General features: G+C 37.8%; 1 protein-coding gene across 1 annotated transcript in view; it reads left to right on the top strand.

The window, feature by feature from the left end:
• Nucleotides 1–20,136, top strand: part of comt (comatose) — a 42,101-nt gene extending 21,965 nt beyond the window's left edge. The window contains exons 6-11 of the mRNA XM_067785294.1: nt 2,281–2,762; nt 2,836–3,360; nt 14,355–14,645; nt 14,727–14,911; nt 14,998–15,156; nt 17,046–20,136. Of these exons, the coding sequence (XP_067641395.1) occupies nt 2,281–2,762; nt 2,836–3,360; nt 14,355–14,645; nt 14,727–14,911; nt 14,998–15,156; nt 17,046–17,181 (1,778 nt within the window). The 3' untranslated portion in view covers nt 17,182–20,136. The remainder of the gene's footprint in view (nt 1–2,280; nt 2,763–2,835; nt 3,361–14,354; nt 14,646–14,726; nt 14,912–14,997; nt 15,157–17,045) is intronic.
• The last annotated feature ends 25 nt before the right edge of the window (nt 20,137–20,161 follow it).

Here is a 20,161-nt window from a genome sequence, read left to right on the forward strand (position 1 = left end):
AAAGGATTTTGCGTCACTGATTTCGCTTATTCTTTCAGCCAATCGCAATATACATTTTTTTTTTTGAATTGGGTGATGCAAAGTCCGTGTTAAGCTGACATCGAAAGCGCCTGTTTTTTTTTTTTAAATATGTAACTTTTGAACAGTTAGGAAGAGTTAAATTTCGCAATTAGTTTCTTATAACTGGCAGTGATGCGCATCCGTTGATGCCACTTTCGACCATATCCGACCAATTTTCGACATGAACAATAAACGGCCTAAACAGTCTTAAACGAGTAGAAAATATAGTAACGCGCCGGACGCCACCGCCGACATTTTTGACATTCGGCGGCGGCGTTTATCGGCGGCGTATATCTCTACTCCATACATACAAAACGAAGTACCTACTACTGTCATCGTGCAAAAAGTTAGCACATTTGCGCCTTGGCAACCACGCCACTGTTGTACGTCATAATTTCAAAATAGTAAAAATACATCGTTTATTTGGAAACCATCATTAACACAAACCACAGCAAACACCTTGAAATGCTACTTTGGACTGGGTAGGCATATGAAAAGTAAAGTCCTCTCTCGGCAAACGCAAAAAATGCTCTACAAGTCACTTACCCGTCGTGGTATATCGTGTAGAAGCATGGACCATGACAGTATCAGATAAGGCGGCTCTGGGATTGTTCGAGAGAAAAGTTATTCGAAAGATTTACGGACCTCTACGCGTTGGCGAAGGCGAGTACCGAAGAAGATTTAATGATGCGCTGTACGAGCTTTACGCAGACATCAACATAGTCCAACGAAAAAAGCTTTAAATTTCTTGGTGTGACCAATTGGCGTCAATTAACCCTGCGAAGAAGCGGCTGGTGCGCTTTGTTGGACGGCCATAGCCGTTTAAACGGTTAAGCGCATACATTCATGTATAACGGGTTGTGGCCTAGGTACCGAAGTATTCGAAAAAAACCTCTTTTATTGAGGAGTTCGATTTATATTTGCTACATAAATAAACGTTAAGGGGAGTGAACCAGGAACCGACCTCAAAAACAAAAAGATCGTATTGGTTGCGCGGTTTTCTTAAAATTTGGTAATTTTTTTTCTGGGATGTAAGCAACGGACTGACCTATTCCAAAAAGCCGTATTTATTGAGCGACTTTCCTTATGCTTGGTACATAGCAAGTTTTTTTCCAAAGTTAATATTTGGAAAAGTTTTTTCCGGGAAGTGAACAATGGGCCGAACAAATTTTTCGAGGGAGTGGCCAGGAACGGACCTATTAAAAAAATCGTGCTGGTTAAGCAATTTGAAATTGGGCGCATTTATCTAAGATGCAATAACACCCCTACGGTGGGAACGCTCGCGGCAGTGCGAAAGGCTCTCAAAAATTATAATTCGAAATCTGAAACGAGATTTGAATTACCTCTAAAATCCAGCGAAATTTGTACTACTTTACTCAGAAAAGTTCTACAAATTTCGAATCTAAAATGCACAAGGTATAAGAACTATGTGTAAACAACGGATAACGAATAAACTAAAATTCCAATAAATCCAGCGAAATTTGTACTACTTTACTCAGAAAAGTTCTACGAATTTCGAATCTAAAATGCACAAGGTATAAGAACTATGTGTAAACAACGGATAACGAATAAGCTCACGGTTTAAAGAGCGCGTGTGAATGTTTGTAAGTTGTAATTAGGGCTAGCGCAGCCGCGGGGTTCAAATCCCGTCAACATGGGTTGAAGCCCCGAGCAAAGCTACATCAAAAACTTAGAAAAAAGTTGTTTTCAATTAGAAAAAAGTTTGTCTAAGCATAGGCGGTGATTTGACAAACACTCCCGATTGTGTTTCTGTCATGAAAAGCTTCTCAGTGAAAGTTCATCTAGGTTCCGTCCCGCTAATTTGTAGGAAAAATTAAAAGGAGCACGACGCAAATTGGAACAGACGATCGGTCTAAATCTCCTCTAAGGTGCCAAGTATATATTTTTTCTTTAACGTGCTGCTAAAGGAAAGAATATTCAAGTGGAGAACTAAGCTGCAGAGGACCAATTTGTTATTAGAAGAGCTTGCAATTGCCAGAAGTCAAGTCAACCGCGTTAATATAATGAGAGCGATGAATCTTTTTGCTTTTTAGGATGCCGTTCACCGTTTCTGAAACCAATTCTAATATACATAAGGTGTTCGTCAAATAATTCAGAGATAGGTATCTACTGAGATAGGACGTTATTGAGCCATCTGCTGGGATAGACAGATTTTGGTATTTCAAAAACTAACTAATAATTTGACCTTGTCCTTTACAGCTGTGGATCCCAAGTCGCTTGGCGAAGGCAAAGAAACGACCACCAAAAATGTACGCTTTGGACGCATACTTGGCAATACTATGGTACAATTTGAAAAAGCTGAAAATTCATCGCTGAATTTGCAAGGCAAGTCCAAGGGAAAAATTGTACGTCAGTCAATCATCAATCCTGACTGGGATTTCGGTAAGATGGGTATCGGCGGTTTGGATAATGAATTTAATGCAATTTTTCGACGAGCTTTTGCCTCGCGTGTTTTTCCACCTGAACTTGTTGAACAACTTGGGTGCAAACACGTCAAAGGTATACTCTTATATGGGCCACCTGGTACTGGTAAAACATTAATGGCACGACAAATTGGTAACATGTTGAATGCGCGTGAACCGAAAATTGTTAATGGTCCACAAATTTTGGATAAATATGTGGGCGAATCAGAAGCAAATATACGACGTCTGTTTGCAGAGGCCGAAGAGGAGGAAAAAAGAGTGAGCTGAAGAATGCAATAATGAATTATTATTATTATCTAAGTGTTTTCTTTTTTTTCATTGTAACTTATAGTGCGGCCCCAACAGCGGTTTGCATATAATAATTTTCGATGAAATCGATGCCATTTGCAAAGCACGTGGTTCCGTAGCTGGTAATAGCGGTGTTCACGATACAGTGGTTAATCAACTGTTAGCTAAAATTGATGGTGTAGAACAATTGAATAATATTTTGGTTATTGGCATGACAAATAGACGTGATATGATTGATGAAGCTTTATTGCGACCAGGTCGCTTGGAGGTGCAAATGGAGATTAGTTTGCCAAACGAAGAAGGACGCGTACAAATTTTAAATATCCACACCAAACGTATGCGAGACTATAATAAGATTGCTCCCGATGTGGATAACAAAGAGATTGCCGCATTGACAAAGAACTTTAGTGGTGCCGAGATTGAGGGTTTAGTACGTGCAGCACAATCTACCGCCATGAATCGGTTAATTAAAGCTGATGCCAAGGTACATGTCGATCCACAAGCAATGGAGAAGCTCAGAGTTACACGTTCCGATTTCTTGCATGCATTAGAGAATGATATAAAACCGGTAAGTTAGTATTGGCAAAACGATACAAATGAGTTGGTTGTAATTTAAGTGGCATGGCAAGTGGACAGAGTTATTTTAACTTAGGACAACAGATTTAGGTATGATCAAATCTTTTATTGAGTGCACTAGCAGGTCGAAAATTTGTGGACCGCCAAGTGTGCTAAAAAAAAAAAGGAATTTGTGAAAAACTTCTGTACAAACATCTAATGCAATAGCGAAACTTCAAAATCAAGGAACAAAAGATATTGGCGCACATTGGGGACGAACTTTTCAAAACCACCTACATATCACAAATATTAACCGATTTTAATCATTTTTGTACAGAAATTTTTTTAATTGAATTCTGAAGAGACTCACATCGCCCGATTTTTAAAATTAATTAATTTAAACAATTATTATTATTTTTCAAAAAAAAAAAAAGTAATAATTTTACTAAAATTTGTTTAAAAAAATTCTTAAATTATTAAGAATAAACTCATTTAAGCATATACTCATTTGTTTAAATAATTTGATTTTACGAATTTTAAAGGCAATTTAAATTCAGCAAATCCTACACCTTCTTAGACTATGATATTTTATACTTATATTATTATTTATTTTCGTATGGATGTTAATTGATTGATTTATTAAAATTGCAGAACTATTTATTTAATAATTTGTTTATAAGTAATTGTATTTTTATTAAAACTATCATTTCGGACCTTTTTTTCTGTAAAGCCCAAATTTGGCACTTATTTAGAAAAAAAAAAACAATTTTGCAAAATGTTCTTTAAAAAAATTGTTTAAACAAATTAATTTTGCAAAACGAATGTCAAATTTCAGATTAGCAATACCTACTATCTCTTAAAGTGTATATCATTCTCTTAAGTATTGAGCAAAAATTCTATGTCACGAAAGTGATACATAAATACGTATTGTAACGAATTTACTTGCAAATCCTCTTATTTGCAATCCTCTGCTAAGTTCGAATCACTAAACTGTTGAATAAATAACTCCAATATTGAATAATGGAAAAATGGCCTTTATTAAAGTACTTCACAATGACACTTATACTTTGCTACTCGCTGGCTTAATAACCAAACTGATTGATAACTCAAATTGAACTCTACTATTGGCCGCTAGATCGCGTGCTTAATCAATAACTGATTGATTGCTCAACTCAAACTGAATTACTGCGCCTCTTCATCTGTTGCCTTTTATACCCTTTGGTTTCCTCGTTGGCATTTTTCCAGAATGTACTAGCATTGTCCATGAGCTCTCAAACTTCTCAGCTATAACTAAAATTGCACAATTTTATACATCTTTTAGGCGCTTCCAGAATCTACTAGTCCAGTAGCTCTCAAACTTCTAAGATATATGCATGTGTTTGCGCATTGACTCTCCGCTGCTTGTATTCGTACATGGTACATATGTGTAGACGCAATTATTTCTTCGTTTATGTAGATACATAAAGATTGAATTATTGATGTGAATGTTTGTAGTTTACAGTCTCTCGCGCGCACATAGGCGTATAAGTAAATGCATCTGTGTGTGACATCTCTCTGGGCTGCCTTATATATGTGTATACTTGATTTGATTATTAACGTAAATACTGCTTGGCATGGCCTTAGCATCGCCTTAGTGATGGGATAACTTAGTGATGGTAATATCCGTGACACTGCCCTCCACCTAAGTCTGATCGTCCCGATCAGACAAATCTCTCGATCTAAACGTTGCCAGCCTTTCCAAATGGACCACTTTCATTTTGGTTCGTGGTTTACCGATGGTTTGTATGCGGTACACTACATCGTTGATCCGTTTTACAACTTTGTATGGGCCTTCCCAATTACACTGCAATTTCGGGGACAAACCTTTTTTACGTTGTGGGTTGTATAACAGCACCAAATCATCTTGTCACTCATAATCTTTGTTCGTTGCCTTATCAGATCATGTATTTCTCTTAGCTCTTCTTCCAAATCACTAGTGGATTTCCTGACATTTCTCTCCGCATTGGCATCTATCCCAAACTTCAAATCAGCTGGCAGTCTAAGGTCATTGCCAAAAATTACTTTTGCAGGGGTTTGGCCCGTTGTCTCATGCACTGCTGATCGGTAAGCCATCAAGAATAATGGTATGCGGGTATCCCATTCTTTATGGTACTTGTCTACTATTTTCCTTAAGTGCTCCTCCAATGTTCTATTGAATCGTTCTACCATACCATCGGATTGAGGATGCAATGCAGTTGTCCGTGTTTTTCGAATGCCCAATGACTTACACATTTCCTGGAACACAGCTGATTCGAAATTCCTGCCTTGGTCAGAATGTAACTCCATTGGTACACCATACCTTGCAACCCATTCGTTTTTAACCACTTCTGCTACTGTTTCTGCTTCTTGGTTTGGGATTGGGTATACCTCTGGCCATTTACTGAAATAATCCATAACCACCAGTACGTATTTTTTTCCGCGGTTGCTAGTAGGAAATGGACCTGCGACATCCATGGCGATCCTTTCAAATGGCGCACCTGAGTTATATTGCTTCATCTGGCCATGACTTCGTGTTCTGGGCCCTTTCGCTCTGCTGCAAACCTCGCAGTTCGCAATCCACTCAGTGACCGACTGACGGCAACCAACCCAATAGAATCTCTGTTTAATCTTCTCGAGCGTCTTCGTGATTCCAAGATGACCTCCGCTTTGACCATTATGCAGCTCGCTGAGCACGTCAGGAATCCTCTTTCTGGGAACAACTATCAGTTTATTCTTGTATTTACCATCCTCACTCTCCCATACTCGATGAAGGCAACCGGATATCAATTCTAAACTGTTCCACTGTGCCCAATATGACTTCGCAATGGGACTCTCTGCTTACATATCTTCTCTGTTTGGTCTTTCATTTCGTTCGAGCCCTTGCATAACACGTGACAGATCTGCATCTTCTAGCTGGCACTTTCTTAGCTGTTCCTTGTCCCATTCATCTGTACATGTTATATTAATTAGCCGGACATCTATAATGTCTTCTTTAGCCTCGGCTTTTGAACAGTGCTTGCATTCCACACTACATGGTCTTCGTGACATTGCATAAGCATTTCCATGGGTACTACCTTTTCGATGCTCAATGGAAAAGTCATAGCTTTGTAGTCACTCGATCCACCGTGCCAATTGTCCTTCCGGATTACGGAACTGCAGAAGCCATTTCAACGCTGCGTGATCTGTCCTGACACGGAATCGCTGGCCGTAGAGGTATTTGTGAAAATGTTTAATGCACTCTACCAATGCCAACAGCTCTCTCCGCGTAACACAGTAGTTCCTCTCTGGTTTTCCAATCGAACGGCTGTAATATGCAACTACCTTCTCCTGTCCATCGACCAGTTGTGATAAAACGCCTCCTATAGCATATCCACTCGCATCTGTATCTAGAATAAATGTTGCTCCTGGAATCGGATATGCTAACATTGGGGCAGTGCACAAACGCTCCTTCAATGTTTGGAAAGCCACTTCTTGCTCCTTCTTCCATTCAAAAGCTTTGTTTTTTTCTTGTAAGCTCATGGAGGCTATGGGCTACGCTGGAAAAATTTGGTACAAATCGGCGGTAATATGTGCAGAGCCCAAGAAAACTTCTCAATTCATGTAGGTTCTGTGGTCTTGGCCAATCATTTACAGCCTCTATTTTTTCGTTCGCAGTGCAGATGCCCTCTGTCGTTACCTTGTGACCCAAATAATTGACTTCCTTTTTAAACAGCGCACACTTTTTAGGACTTAACTTCAGACCAGCGCCAGCTATTCTCTGGAAAACTTCCTCCAAGTTCTTAAGATGTTCATCAAAGTTCTTGCCCAATACGATGATGTCGTCCAGGTACACCAAGCATGTTTTCCAATGTAGTCTTTTCAGTACCTGGTCCATGAGTCTCTCAAAAGTAGCTGGTGCATTACAAAGTCCAAAAGGCATCACTGTAAATTGCCAAAGACCATCACCGACACTGAAGGCTGTTTTCTCTTTATCTTCCTCCTTCACCTCCACTTGCCAGTAGCCGCTTTTCAAGTCCAGCGTGGAAAACCATTTCGTACCAGATAGCGAGTCCAGAGTGTCGTCAATTCTTGGCAATGGGTAGCTATCCTTTTTCGTTACGTCATTCAACTTCCGGTAGGCCACGCAAAACCTCATGTTTCCATCCTTCTTTTTTACAAGTACTACCGGTGAGCTCCATGGACTAGCTGATGGTTCGATGACGCCGCTGTCGCTCATTTCTTGAATGATTTGACTCACAACTTCCCGCTTCGCCAGTGGAACACTACGTGGAGCTTGACGGATCGGCCTCGCATCTCCAGTGTCAATTTGGTGTTTCACAACGTTGGTGCGGCCTGGTTTAGAATCATCCTGGTCAAATATGTTCGCGTACTTTAGGAGCAGTTGTTTTGCCTTACTCTGATAGGCTTCCTCTAGCCCATGCGTCCATGCCGTGATATCATTTGAAAGATCAGTATTACTAGATGAAAAGTGTTCCTGGAGCTGTTCACAGTTAATAACTACTTCGGCCTCTTGGCATCTTCCCAAAATAGCTCCTTTGGTCAAATTGAATGGTGACTTGAACTCATTGAGTACTCTTACCGGAATACGTCCATCTTGTTTTGTCATAGTCAGGGTTTTTCCTACAAGTATGTTCAGTGCTGATTTATTTGCTGCTTCGACAACCCACAATTTGTTTGTCCCACAATCTCCATCTACCTTTGCCCAGATGACTGCTTCTGATTTTGGTGGTATTTGCTGACTCTCTTCCACCAGCACTCGTTTACTGCTGTAGCCTCTCTCGTAGCCGAAATTAAGTGGCACATCCATGTTCTTATATCGCATCGTCTTGCTTTGCATATCGATCTTGATGCCTTGGTTGATTAAGAAGTCCACTCCAATTATGATTTCATCAACAATACCTGCCACTATAAAATTGTGAAGTACCGTGACGTTCCCAATTGCTACTTCACATTCTACTTCTCCAATTACCTGGGTGTCCTCTCCCGTGGCTGTACGTAATCTTGCTCCAAGCAATGGTCTTATCTTCTTGTTGACTAAATCTGATCGAATGATGGAATGGGATGCACCCGTATCTACAGTTAGTAAACGTTCCTTTCCATCCACATGTCCTCCGACAGTAAGATTGCTTGACCTTCTTCCAATTTGCGAGATAGAGATTATGGGGCATTCAATTGAGGGAGCCAGCCGTCGCCCCTTGCGGCTGACTCCCTTTAGTTTAACGGTTGAGTGGATTTGGAGATTTGCTCGTCTCCTTCAGCTCTGCGTTTACGGCCACCCACATTGTTGGAACTATTGGAATTGCTACTGCAATGACGTGCAATGTGACCTGGGTTACCGCACTTAAAACATTTCATAACTCCGGCATTTTTCTGTTGTGATCCCTTCAGAGCTTCTAAAATTGTATCTACCCACTCCGGCCTTTCTACTTCCACACGATGAGCTTTGTATGCTGGTTTACTCAATAATGACGCCGTTTCCTGAGTCAATGCATGGGATACCGTTTCAGAAAATGTTTGCTTTGGGTTCGCGTATGTGGCTCGCTTCGTTTCGACATCCCGTATGCCATTTATAAAGCTCTGAATCTTCACTCTTTCCGTGTATTCCACGGGTGCATCCGCATTTGCAAGATGAGCCAATCTTTCAATGTCCGAAGCAAACTCCTGCAAAGTCTCGTTAGCTTTTTGGTAGCGGTTTTGCAATTCTATTTGAAATATCTGTTTCCTGTGTTCCTGCTTCCGTATCGCCGTTCTACAGCAGCCATCAATGCGTCATAACTGTTCCGTTCGTACTCTGGAATAGTCTGTAAGATTTCGGCAGCTGGTCCTTTCAATGCTACGAAGAGTGCGGCAACTTTATCTTCCACATTCCAGTTGTTCACTGCTGCGGTCTTCTCAAACTGTAGCTTAAAGACCTGGAAAGGAACAGAACCGTCAAAGGATGGTGTTTTTACCTTTGGATTACTCGCTGAAACTGCTGGACGATTTAATTGTAACTGCTGAATCCGATCTTTCAAAGCATCCATCTCAGCTTCCATTTTATCTTGTCGTTCACTAAAACCCTCCAACTGCGATGATATGCGATCCTCTTGCGCTTTCAACTGCTGAGCCAACTGAGATATCATATATGTCTTCTGTTCTTCCAGTTGCGATGCCATATATGTCTTCTGTTCTTCCAGTTGAGATGACATTCGCGACGACATTTCTGAAATACGCGTTTCTTGTGCTTCCATTTGTGATGACATATACGTTTTCTGTTCTTCCAATTGTGATGACATGTTGGTAGATATTTGTGATGACATTTCGGACATTTGTGCCGATATTGCAACCAATATCTGTTCAGGTCTGCGTTCGCCATTTTCTGCGGTGTTTCATTTTTCTCTTCAATTTTTGTTGTTGTCTCGTCCTCATCAGGATAAAAAACATACTCGTCCACATCAATTCCTTCTGCTTCCATTGCCTCTCGTAGCCGTGCCTGAAGTTCAAGTTTAACGCCGCTTGTATTCAATCCACGGGCTTCCAACTCCTTTAGTTGCTGGATCTTCAATTCACTGAACTTTGCCATGTCGTTGTTGTCCTCTGGAATTTATTCAACAATTCCTCTTCTGACACCAATTGTAACGAATTTACTTGCAAATCCTCTTATTTGCAATCCTCTGCTAAGTTCGAATCACTAAACTGTTGAATAAATAACTCCAATATTGAATAATGGAAAAATGGCCTTTATTAAAGTACTTCACAATGACACTTATACTTTGCTACTCGCTGGCTTAATAACCAAACTGATTGATAACTCAAATTGAACTCTACTATTGGCCGCTAGATCGCGTGCTTAATCAATAACTGATTGATTGCTCAACTCAAACTGAATTACTGCGCCTCTTCATCTGTTGCCTTTTATATCCTTTGGTTTCCTCGTTGGCATTTTTCCAGAATGTACTAGCATTGTCCATGAGCTCTCAAACTTCTCAGCTATAACTAAAATTGCACAATTTTATACATCTTTTAGGCGCTTCCAGAATCTACTAGTCCAGTAGCTCTCAAACTTCTCAGATATATGCATGTGTTTGCGCATTGACTCTCCGCTGCTTGTATTCGTACATGGTACATATGTGTAGACGCAATTATTTCTTCGTTTATGTAGATATATAAAGATTGAATTATTGATGTGAATGTTTGTAGTTTACAGTCTCTCGCGCGCACATAGGCGTATAAGTAAATGCATCTGTGTGTGACATCTCTCTGGGCTGCCTTATATATGTGTATACTTGATTTGATTATTAACGTAAATACTGCTTGGCATGGCCTTAGCATCGCCTTAGTGATGGGATAACTTAGTGATGGTAATATCCGTGACAGTATTATAATATAAAGTTCTGCAAAGAATAGGCTATTTTTCAACAAATTGTTTAATAAACAAATTAATTTTAAGAATCAAGCGATGTGGGTCTCTTCACAATTCAATTACGAAAATTTTTGTGTAAACATTGTTGCAATCGGTTGATTTTTCGAACCTGTAAGTGGTTTTGAATGAAATTAGTGCTTAATCCCCAATGTGTGGGGGGCCGCCGTGGTGTGATGGTAGCGTGCTCCGCCTACCACACCGAAGATCCTGGGTTCACGCCCCGGGCAAAGCAGCATCATAATTTTAGAAACAAGGTTTTTCAATTAGGAGAAAATTTATCTAAGCGGGGTCGGCCCTCGGCAGTGTTTGGCAAGCACTTCTAGTGTATTTCTGCCATGAAAAGCTGTCAGTGAAAACTCATCTGTCTTACAGATGCCGTTCGGAGTCTGCATAAAACAAGTAGGTAAAAAGAGAACGACGCCAATTGGCAGAGAAGCTCGGCCTAAAATCTCTAAATCGGAGGTCATCGCGCCTTACATTTATTTTTATCTTTATTGGCGAATATACTAGCAGTGTTGAAGATTTCCTTAAGACGGGCAGCGGCGTTTATTTTCGGTCGGAAGATAATACGGAGGAGATGATAGGCAGGACCTACGCTCCGGTCTCGGAGCGAGTAGAGTCAAGGTTGGTGTCTAATATCAAAATCGAGTAGGCGCTAAAAGTTTGTTCCATTCATAAGACTATGCAGGTATACTTGATGTCTCTTGGTGCTCCAAATTAGCGCCAGTCTTCGCAAAACAGGAATAGCTATCATGGTCTCTGGCAAACGGTTACACCACTCTTTCGCTGATATCTTCATATATGCATAGGACTTATAATATTTTACTTTAATGATGCATTACACGAATTTCATTTTCCAAAGGGCATCCTTATCGGAATTTGTGTGGTCAATAGTCAAGACGATATTCTTAGTATTCAACAATAAATCATTTAGTAATTACCTCCAAGGAAGGGCAGCTGGGTTTGGTCCAAGCAAAGAAACATGTAGAGATTACCGCCAAGGCTGTTGTGCTGTTACAAGACATTTCTAATAATTTTTATACTCAGCGTGCTTTGCACACAGAGTATATTAACTTTGATTGGATAACGGTTGGTTGTACAGGTATAAAGGAATCGAGATAGGTATAGACTTCCATATATTAAAATCGTCAGTTCGCGTCAGCTCCCTTCTAGGCACCTTTCGTTAGCCCCCTACTGGGCAATCAGCTCCTTTCTGAGCAATTCGCGTCAGCTCCCTTCTGAGCACCTTCCTGCCCCTTATTGGGCATACGTATACAAAACGCATACCCTCTTGTAAAGTTAAGTTATTTATTTAAATTATCGCGCATATAATTATACATGTCACCTCTTAATATGAAATATGTAACTATAACCCTTAAGATCGTTTACTTAATGTTTTACACTGCACATTCGTTTTGTATAAGACATACTATTTGTAAATGTACTGCTATTTGCTATTTAGTCTGTTTAAATTGCTCAGTTTGTAGACTATTAAATAAATAAATAAATAAATCAGTATCGAACTAAAATTTGATTGAGCCATGTCCGTCCGTCCGTCCGTTAGCACGATAACTTGAGTAAATATTGAGATATCTTCACCAAATTTTTTACACAAGCTTATCTGGACCCAGAATAGATTGGTATTGAAAATGAGCGAAATCGGATGATAACCACGTCCACTTTTTATATATATAAAATTTTTCAAAACACCAAAAACCTGATAATTTAGTAAATAATACACCTAGAGTGTTGAAATTTGACAAGTGGACTGATATTGAGACTCTTGATAAAAATTTTTTGAAATGGGCGTGGCACCGCCCACTTCTGATAAAATCAATTTTACAAATATTATTAATCATAAATCAAAAATCGTTAAACCTATCGTAACAAAATTCGGCAGATAGGTTGCCTTTACTATAAGGAATGCTTTGAAGAAAAATTAACGAAATCGGTTAAGGACCACGCCCACTTTTATATAAAAGATTTTTAAAATGGTCGTGGACGAATAAAATAAGCTATATCTTTACAAAAAAGAGCTTTATATCAATGGTATTTCACATCCCAAGTGGATTTATAACAATAAATAGGAAAAACTTAAAATAAAAAAAATGGGAGTGGCACCGCCCCTTTTATGAATAAGCAATTTTCTATGTTTCGGGAGCCATAACTCGAAGAAAAATTAACAGATCGTAATAAAATTGGGTACACAAATTTTCCCTATAGCAGGAAATATTTCTAGAAAAAATGGACGAGATCGGTTAAAGACCACGGCAACTTAGATATAAAACAAGTTTAAAAGGTTTAAAAGGGTCGTAGACTAGAAAGAATAATAAGCTATAACTTAGCAAAAAATAGTTTTGAATCAATGATATTTCACTTATCAATTTTTATTGTAACAGGAAATGGGGAGACATTTTTTTTTAAACGGGTGGTGCCACGTGTTATGTAGAAAAGTAATTTATCTGAAATGAAATGTAGAATTGAACCTCACGCTGAGTATATACTGTTCGATTACACCCGAACTTAGACACCTTTACTTGGTTGTATTACTTGTTAGGGCCTATTTTGTTATCTAGTAGCTAGTCAACAATTAGTAAAGTCTCTGTTATGATAAGGGCGATTAATAAACGAATAAATTGCTATAATTTGGTATTAAAAATATATAAAACTAAGTAAATAATAGATTTTTTATTATGTATCACTGCACAGTAGATTTTGAAAAAACTGACCTATCTCAAACTTTTTTTCATAAACGCCCCAGCTAAAGTCAAAATCTATTGAATTCAAGTTCAATAGGGCATTATTCATACAAATTCTGAGATAGAGCGTTCTTCAACCGAATTCTCGGAGCTTCTGAAATAGGGCGTTTACAAAATGGCAGCCGAGATAGGGTGATATTCCACTCAGCAGTCGAAATAGGAGTGAGCCCAAAAAAAACTTCTTGTTTTTGCGAAGAGGCCAACGGTTTTTTTTTATAACAAAAGTCCTGGGGCCCTATTCGCTAACTGTTAGTTTTAAAGTGTACACAAGAAATTGTGTAAACTTTGAAGTTCTGATTCTGTAAAGCAAAACTGTGAACAAAAAAACTCACTGATAAAAACTTCGTGAGTTTTCTTGGCAGCCAGTGTACACTATTCTGACATTCAAAACTCATATGCACTGTTGCAGAATGACTTTTTTGTTTTTATGGCGTTTGATGAATATTTTCTCACTGACATAAGACTTTTACATTCAGCGCTCATTCAGCAAAACAATGTACACAATAATTTACAGAATCGCATGAAAATTTAAAGTGTAAATTGTGTGTGCAAATGAGTTTTCAATGAGTGTACATTTTTCAGTTTTTCACAGTTACGGAATTGACCCCCTGGTTCTGGCAGAGGTTGCCAGTTTGTTTGAACAACTCTTGTAACACTATGTACAAATTAAGTCCATGTGAGGTGCATACGAACCGGTCAGTTCAACCTGACTATATTGGTCTAGGTTTGTCACTCCAGGATAGTTCAACCCCTTAAAATTACGCCACAAAATATTGCAGCACAGTAAACACCAGTAATATTACTTAATAAGCTATTTACTTTAAAAAGGCTTTTGGCACAGCACAAGAATTATTGGATAATATGCTATCACGTGGCATTATAAATTGGGGCCAGCCGGTTTCCAGCGTACTTGAGGATGGCATGTTGTACGTACAACAAGCAAAGGCTACAGAATCCTCCGGCTTGGTATCGGTACTTATTGAGGGCGCACCCAATTCTGGCAAAACGGCGCTTGCAGCTAAATTAGCTAAAATGTCAGATTTTCCATTTGTTAAAGTATGCTCACCGGAAGATATGGTCGGTTATACCGAATCAGCTAAATGCTTACAAATTCGTAAGGTAGGTTTTTGAGTTAATCCAGCTTTTTTGATCCAAGTCAATTTCCCTTGTACTATTGTTTAATTTTTCAACAAATTTTAGATATTCGATGATGCTTATCGCTCCACACTGAGTTGCATTGTCGTGGATAATGTTGAACGTTTATTGGATTATGGTTCCATCGGCCGACGATATTCCAATTTGACATTACAAGCATTGTTGGTTTTGTTAAAGAAACAACCACCGAAGGGACGTAAATTGCTCATTTTAGTAACATCAAGCAGACGGTAAGAAAATCACATAATTCGGGCGAAAAGTGAAGTCCTAAATTAAAATAACAATTTGGTGGTATATTTTTATTTATTTAATTTAGTGCGGTTTTGGAAGAAATGGAAATGTTGACAGGGTTTACATCTATTTTACACGTACCGAATCTATCGAGCCCTGAGCATGTTGTCGCGGTGTTAGAACATTCAGAAATATTCAGCAAGGGTGAACTGCAGGCCATTGGCAAGAAAATGGCCGGAAAAAGGTATGGAAGTGGAGTATACACATTTCTGAAATTACATCCAGCGAAGAAACAACGGCAGTGAGTAATTTGCAATATTCATTTTTTTTATTTGATGCAAATTTCATATATGTACAAAGCAACAAACGCGATAAAATAAATATCTAATCGCAGTAAGCCCGACTCTTGGTGCTCAGACCCGTGTGTTAGGGACAGCTGTTGGCTGAACCAAACCATCTTGTTGAATGCTCACTTCGAAGTTTGTACTGACAAAATCCCTAGTCTTACTTAACCAGTGCCTGGTTCTACGGTAAAACACTTAGGCATCTTTAAGCTGGCTATAAAAAATACATTTGATTTTGATAGAGAAATAATCCAGCATTGAGGCTATGAAATACATCTGATCTAAATATTCGACACATTAGTATATAGGGTTACATTTTTATCTTAAATGAGATCCGAACACGGAATACAATTTCCAAGACAAGGGTAATTTATAGCTTCTCCAACCCAATTGTCAACCCCACCTACCCGCGGCCAATCTTGTTTCTTTGGCAGGGAACTAGGATATGGGGTGCGGGATGGCAAATTCAATGTGGTCATATCAAATCGTTCCCGAGATGGTCGGTCTTGTACCTTAAAGGTGCTTTTTACCGGAACGTACCGTATATATATCCGACAAAGGACCCCTAACACTGCTACAACAACAACAACAACATCGATAACACTCCCCAAAACGTTTATTGCTACAAACGGGTTTTTCTTCAAACCAAATTTGACAAGAGATGACGGTACATCGTTCCATTATACATAAAAGAATAATCCTTTCTTCGTAATTTTGGTATGAAAACCACTTTCGATTTCTGCCATTTGATCGGATCCGAAAAGGTCTAAGGTGTAAGCTACATTGGTGCCTAACTTCCGGCAAATCGAATGGTTAGTTTCAGGGAAGGCAGCGATGGTTTTGAAAATTAAATGGGGTTTCACTGAAAAGGTAAAGAAACGCTCATTACCAATAACAAAGCAAGTGCTCAGCCGATTGTATGCTACTAGTCTCCGCTATGGTCGCCAAGCCTAAATGTTATTCACTGGAAGAAAATACAGGCCTGTCAAAATACTGCCCTCAGAACCGCTACGGTCCCCAGAACACCATCTACATAATCAGGCGAGGGTACTCCCCATTAGGGAGAGAAATGCAAAAATGCTAACCAAACAGATTCTGTTGAATACCCAGAAACCCGGGCATCCCGACAGACATCTGATTGATAAGGCTACACCGCCCAGGGGCTTAAGGGGACATCTCCGCAAGCATTATGAGGAAATACGGCACCTGAGAACACAGCCATATGAAGCAAAAAAGCACAAACAGGTCCTCAGTGATATCAACAAATAGAGCTAGCAGAGGAGAAACGCACCCTCCCTAGGGAAATACGCGTCACTCTAGCTCAACTTCGATCTGGGTATTGTAACAGGTTAAACTCTTAACTATCCAGAAGCAACCCCGACATACAAAATGTATGTCCTGCTTGCAATGTGTTCCAGCATGACACCAACCATATCTTCAATTGTATTATGGAACCAACGCCTCCAACACCCATCTCATTATGGTCCACCCCTGTTGAAACAGCAAGTTTCCTTGAACTCCCGTTAGAGCACCCTGACGACAATTTGTGATTGGTCGCACCTATTTGATGGGGCGAAGCACTGCTACAACAAGGAAAACATGGTTTTGAAAATTTAATATTATCTGTTTTGTCTTGGAGGTGATACGCCCATTACTTTTTGTAATTTCTATATGCATATAAGAATAACGAAATTTGTATATCAAGAAAAATTTGATGAATATTGTAATATACTCTCGCCCTATTTTTCGCTGCGTGAAAATTCACTGATTACAAGCATTTATTTCACAGAGTATTTATTGGCATCAAAACATTGCTTGGACTTATCGATATGGCGCGACAAACAGATCCTCAACATCGCGCCATAAAATTCTTATCAAAAATGGAAGAAGAAGATTTTTTAGGAATGAGTCATAAGGATCAGTAACTATACCCTAGAGAATTAAATATGTCAATAGTGGAACTAAAAGATGTGTTTTGAAAGCATATAAATATGTGGAGAATAATACTATTATGTTACAAATATTTAAAACATATGTATGTACACTAGCTAAAAACATAAATATATACGAAAAGATGTTAAGTTATAAAATTAATAACTGTCAAAGATTTAATGAATATGATATAAACATATATACTATAATAACACATAAAATATGCTGATAAATTGGAAATCTTGCTTGCCGTGCGTTAAAATTTGTAGTACGTAATATGTATTTATTGCAAAGCTTATTCCAAGCAATAACATTTCAGCAATATTGTTCATACAAAACGTGGAATGATGGTGGGCGGTAGTTAAATTTCAAATTACACAAGCACCAATTTTATAGTTATACAAGGGCGGGCATTTGTTGAGGTGGAAAATATAAATCGAAGTAGATTCAATTTGTAGATTAGCACCGAATTTTCACAAAATATGAAAATTTGTAATTGAAAAGAGTTACTGAGTGGTGATATTATGAAAGTTAACTTGAAATTAAATTACAATATTTGCATACACGCATACATACGAAAAGAAATAAACAAAAGCGAAATGTATTATTACGAAAGCTATGAGACTATAAGGTTAGTTAATAGTTCAATGCTCTCCTTTACGCTTTTTTGAAAATTCACTTTGTGTTTGCTTACTATATCTCCTTACGAGTCTCAAACTCGCTTAGTCTTCTCCCGCTACTTCGAATGCATTTCACAGCTAAATAATTATTGCAGTATGTACGACATTTCAAACTATTTTTGGCTGAATTAGTTCGAGGAATAATTCTTATTAAAATCCTTTTTCAAGAATATTTTTCTATTTGAAAAGATTGTAGCGCTGTTAAAAAACTGTATGCGTTTGTTTTCGGAAAGCGAAATAGATTTGGGATTATGTGAAGTAAAATTACTTTTCCGATACATTAGACATTAGACCAGCACTTACAAAACTGTAACGCTTTGATTTCCTGCTTCTATTACCTAGACAAATATAGTTATTCAAATATTTCAAAATCTCAACCTAATATTCCATATCTTTCCAGTTCCAGCATAGAATAAAACGTCTGAATTGTTTCCCGGCTATTAAATAAATATCACAAATCAAAACAAAATATTCCATTTCTGAATTTAAGTTCAAGCAAAACAAATTACCTTTGAAGTTTTTCCCACCAAAACCGTAACGCTTTGCTTTCCTGCTTCTATTACCTAGACAAAGATAGTTATTCAAATATTTCAAAATCTCAACCTAATATTCCATATCTTTCCAGTTCCAGCATAGAATAAAACGTCTGAATTGTTTCCCGGCTATTAAATAAATATTACAAATCAAAACAAGATATTCCATTTCAGAATTTAAGTTCAAGCAAAGCAAATTACCTTTGAAGTTTTTCCCACCTATGAAATAATGTAAAATCCTCCTTTGGCAGATTTGATACTGTTGTTACGAAAGGACGGATTAGCTGCTTCATAATCTGCAATCTATAATTTAAAAAAATATATATAAAAATTTGTTTGATCATTTGCATGCAGCCGACTTAAATTGAAACTTTTGAAAAAAGGTAACTTGTGAATAGCTCATAGCTGTTAATAATTAATTACTTCTTATATTGCAATTTATTTAGTTTTGATTATGTTAAAATTATATATAAATTGAATTTACTTAATGCTTTCAAAAAGTTAATAAAAAAAAGTTTCTAAATATGGTTTAGGAAACGAAGAAACCGAAACTTAGTTTAAAAGATCTAATAAAGTGGAACCAACTTCACTCAAAGGCTATATAATATTACATCATGGAATTTCCCATGTTAAATGTTATATTGGAGAAGTGTGCCACGATCGCGGTATAAGCAAAATACTGTAAATTCTGAAAGCCAAAAATATTGCATATTTTGGTAGCGAAAAACTCCCACGGTGGTTATTATTATTTTCAAAAAAGTGTCAATTATGCTTGGAGGCTAAACTTCGCAAGTTTCTTATTTGCTTAACTTTGTGTTACATTCTTATGAAATAAGCGAAGCCAATAAAAAACAAAGAAAAAATTAAAAATGTTTGTCGTTAGGTACTACGGATGAAACTTATTTCTAAGACCTGATAAATGATATTTCTAAGGTTATCGGCTGATAATAAGATGGTTACCTGATATATATTGGAACGATTTTCCATCATCTTATTTCTAACTGTATATGTGGTGCATAACTTTGGCTATTTTGGTGCTTGAGCAATGTTCAGAGTTCAATATTAGTGGTAATCTGCAAAACAAGGGTTTTCCAAAAATGGGCGCTAGAAACGTTATTCGCGATAACCCTTCATATGCTGAGCCACATACGACACAAGACTTGAGCGGCAAAATTTTCAATTTTTGATAGGAGCCGATAAAGATTCCATAGACGTGTGAAAAAATCAAGGCCCGTATTACGTTTAACGATCCGTGATCCAAACTCATTTTTTAAATCACAATAGCTCTGAAATGGTGGATCAGATTAATGACATATGTGAACTAGCGACAGATATTCCTCGTTAGATCCATAGCTTACTGTAATTTTCAGAAATAGTTTCCTAGTTATCATTTAAGTGAAAATTATTTTCTATAATACTGTAAAATTTTCTTTTTTTCACTGAAGTGCTTGTGGCGGTTGTGGATCCATATATACCTTTATAATTTAAAAGAGTATAGAATATTTGAGCGAAGTTGTATGATAAACTATGCTTAAGATGAAAACTGATTTGTGTAAAATCACTATTAATTTATAAAAATGTTATATGTATATAAAATTTATAGCATTAGATATTGTTGACTACTCTTCAAACCAGGATAAAATATGAACTTATTTCAAAATATAAATTAAAATTTACAATAAACAAAATGCTAATTCAATATGTAATAAAGAAAAATAAAAGAAAACCAATCAAACTTACTCTATCTGCTGGGTATATAT

Source organism: Eurosta solidaginis, chromosome 4 (genome assembly GCF_040869045.1).
Source record: "Eurosta solidaginis isolate ZX-2024a chromosome 4, ASM4086904v1, whole genome shotgun sequence".
Taxonomy (NCBI): domain Eukaryota; kingdom Metazoa; phylum Arthropoda; class Insecta; order Diptera; family Tephritidae; genus Eurosta; species Eurosta solidaginis.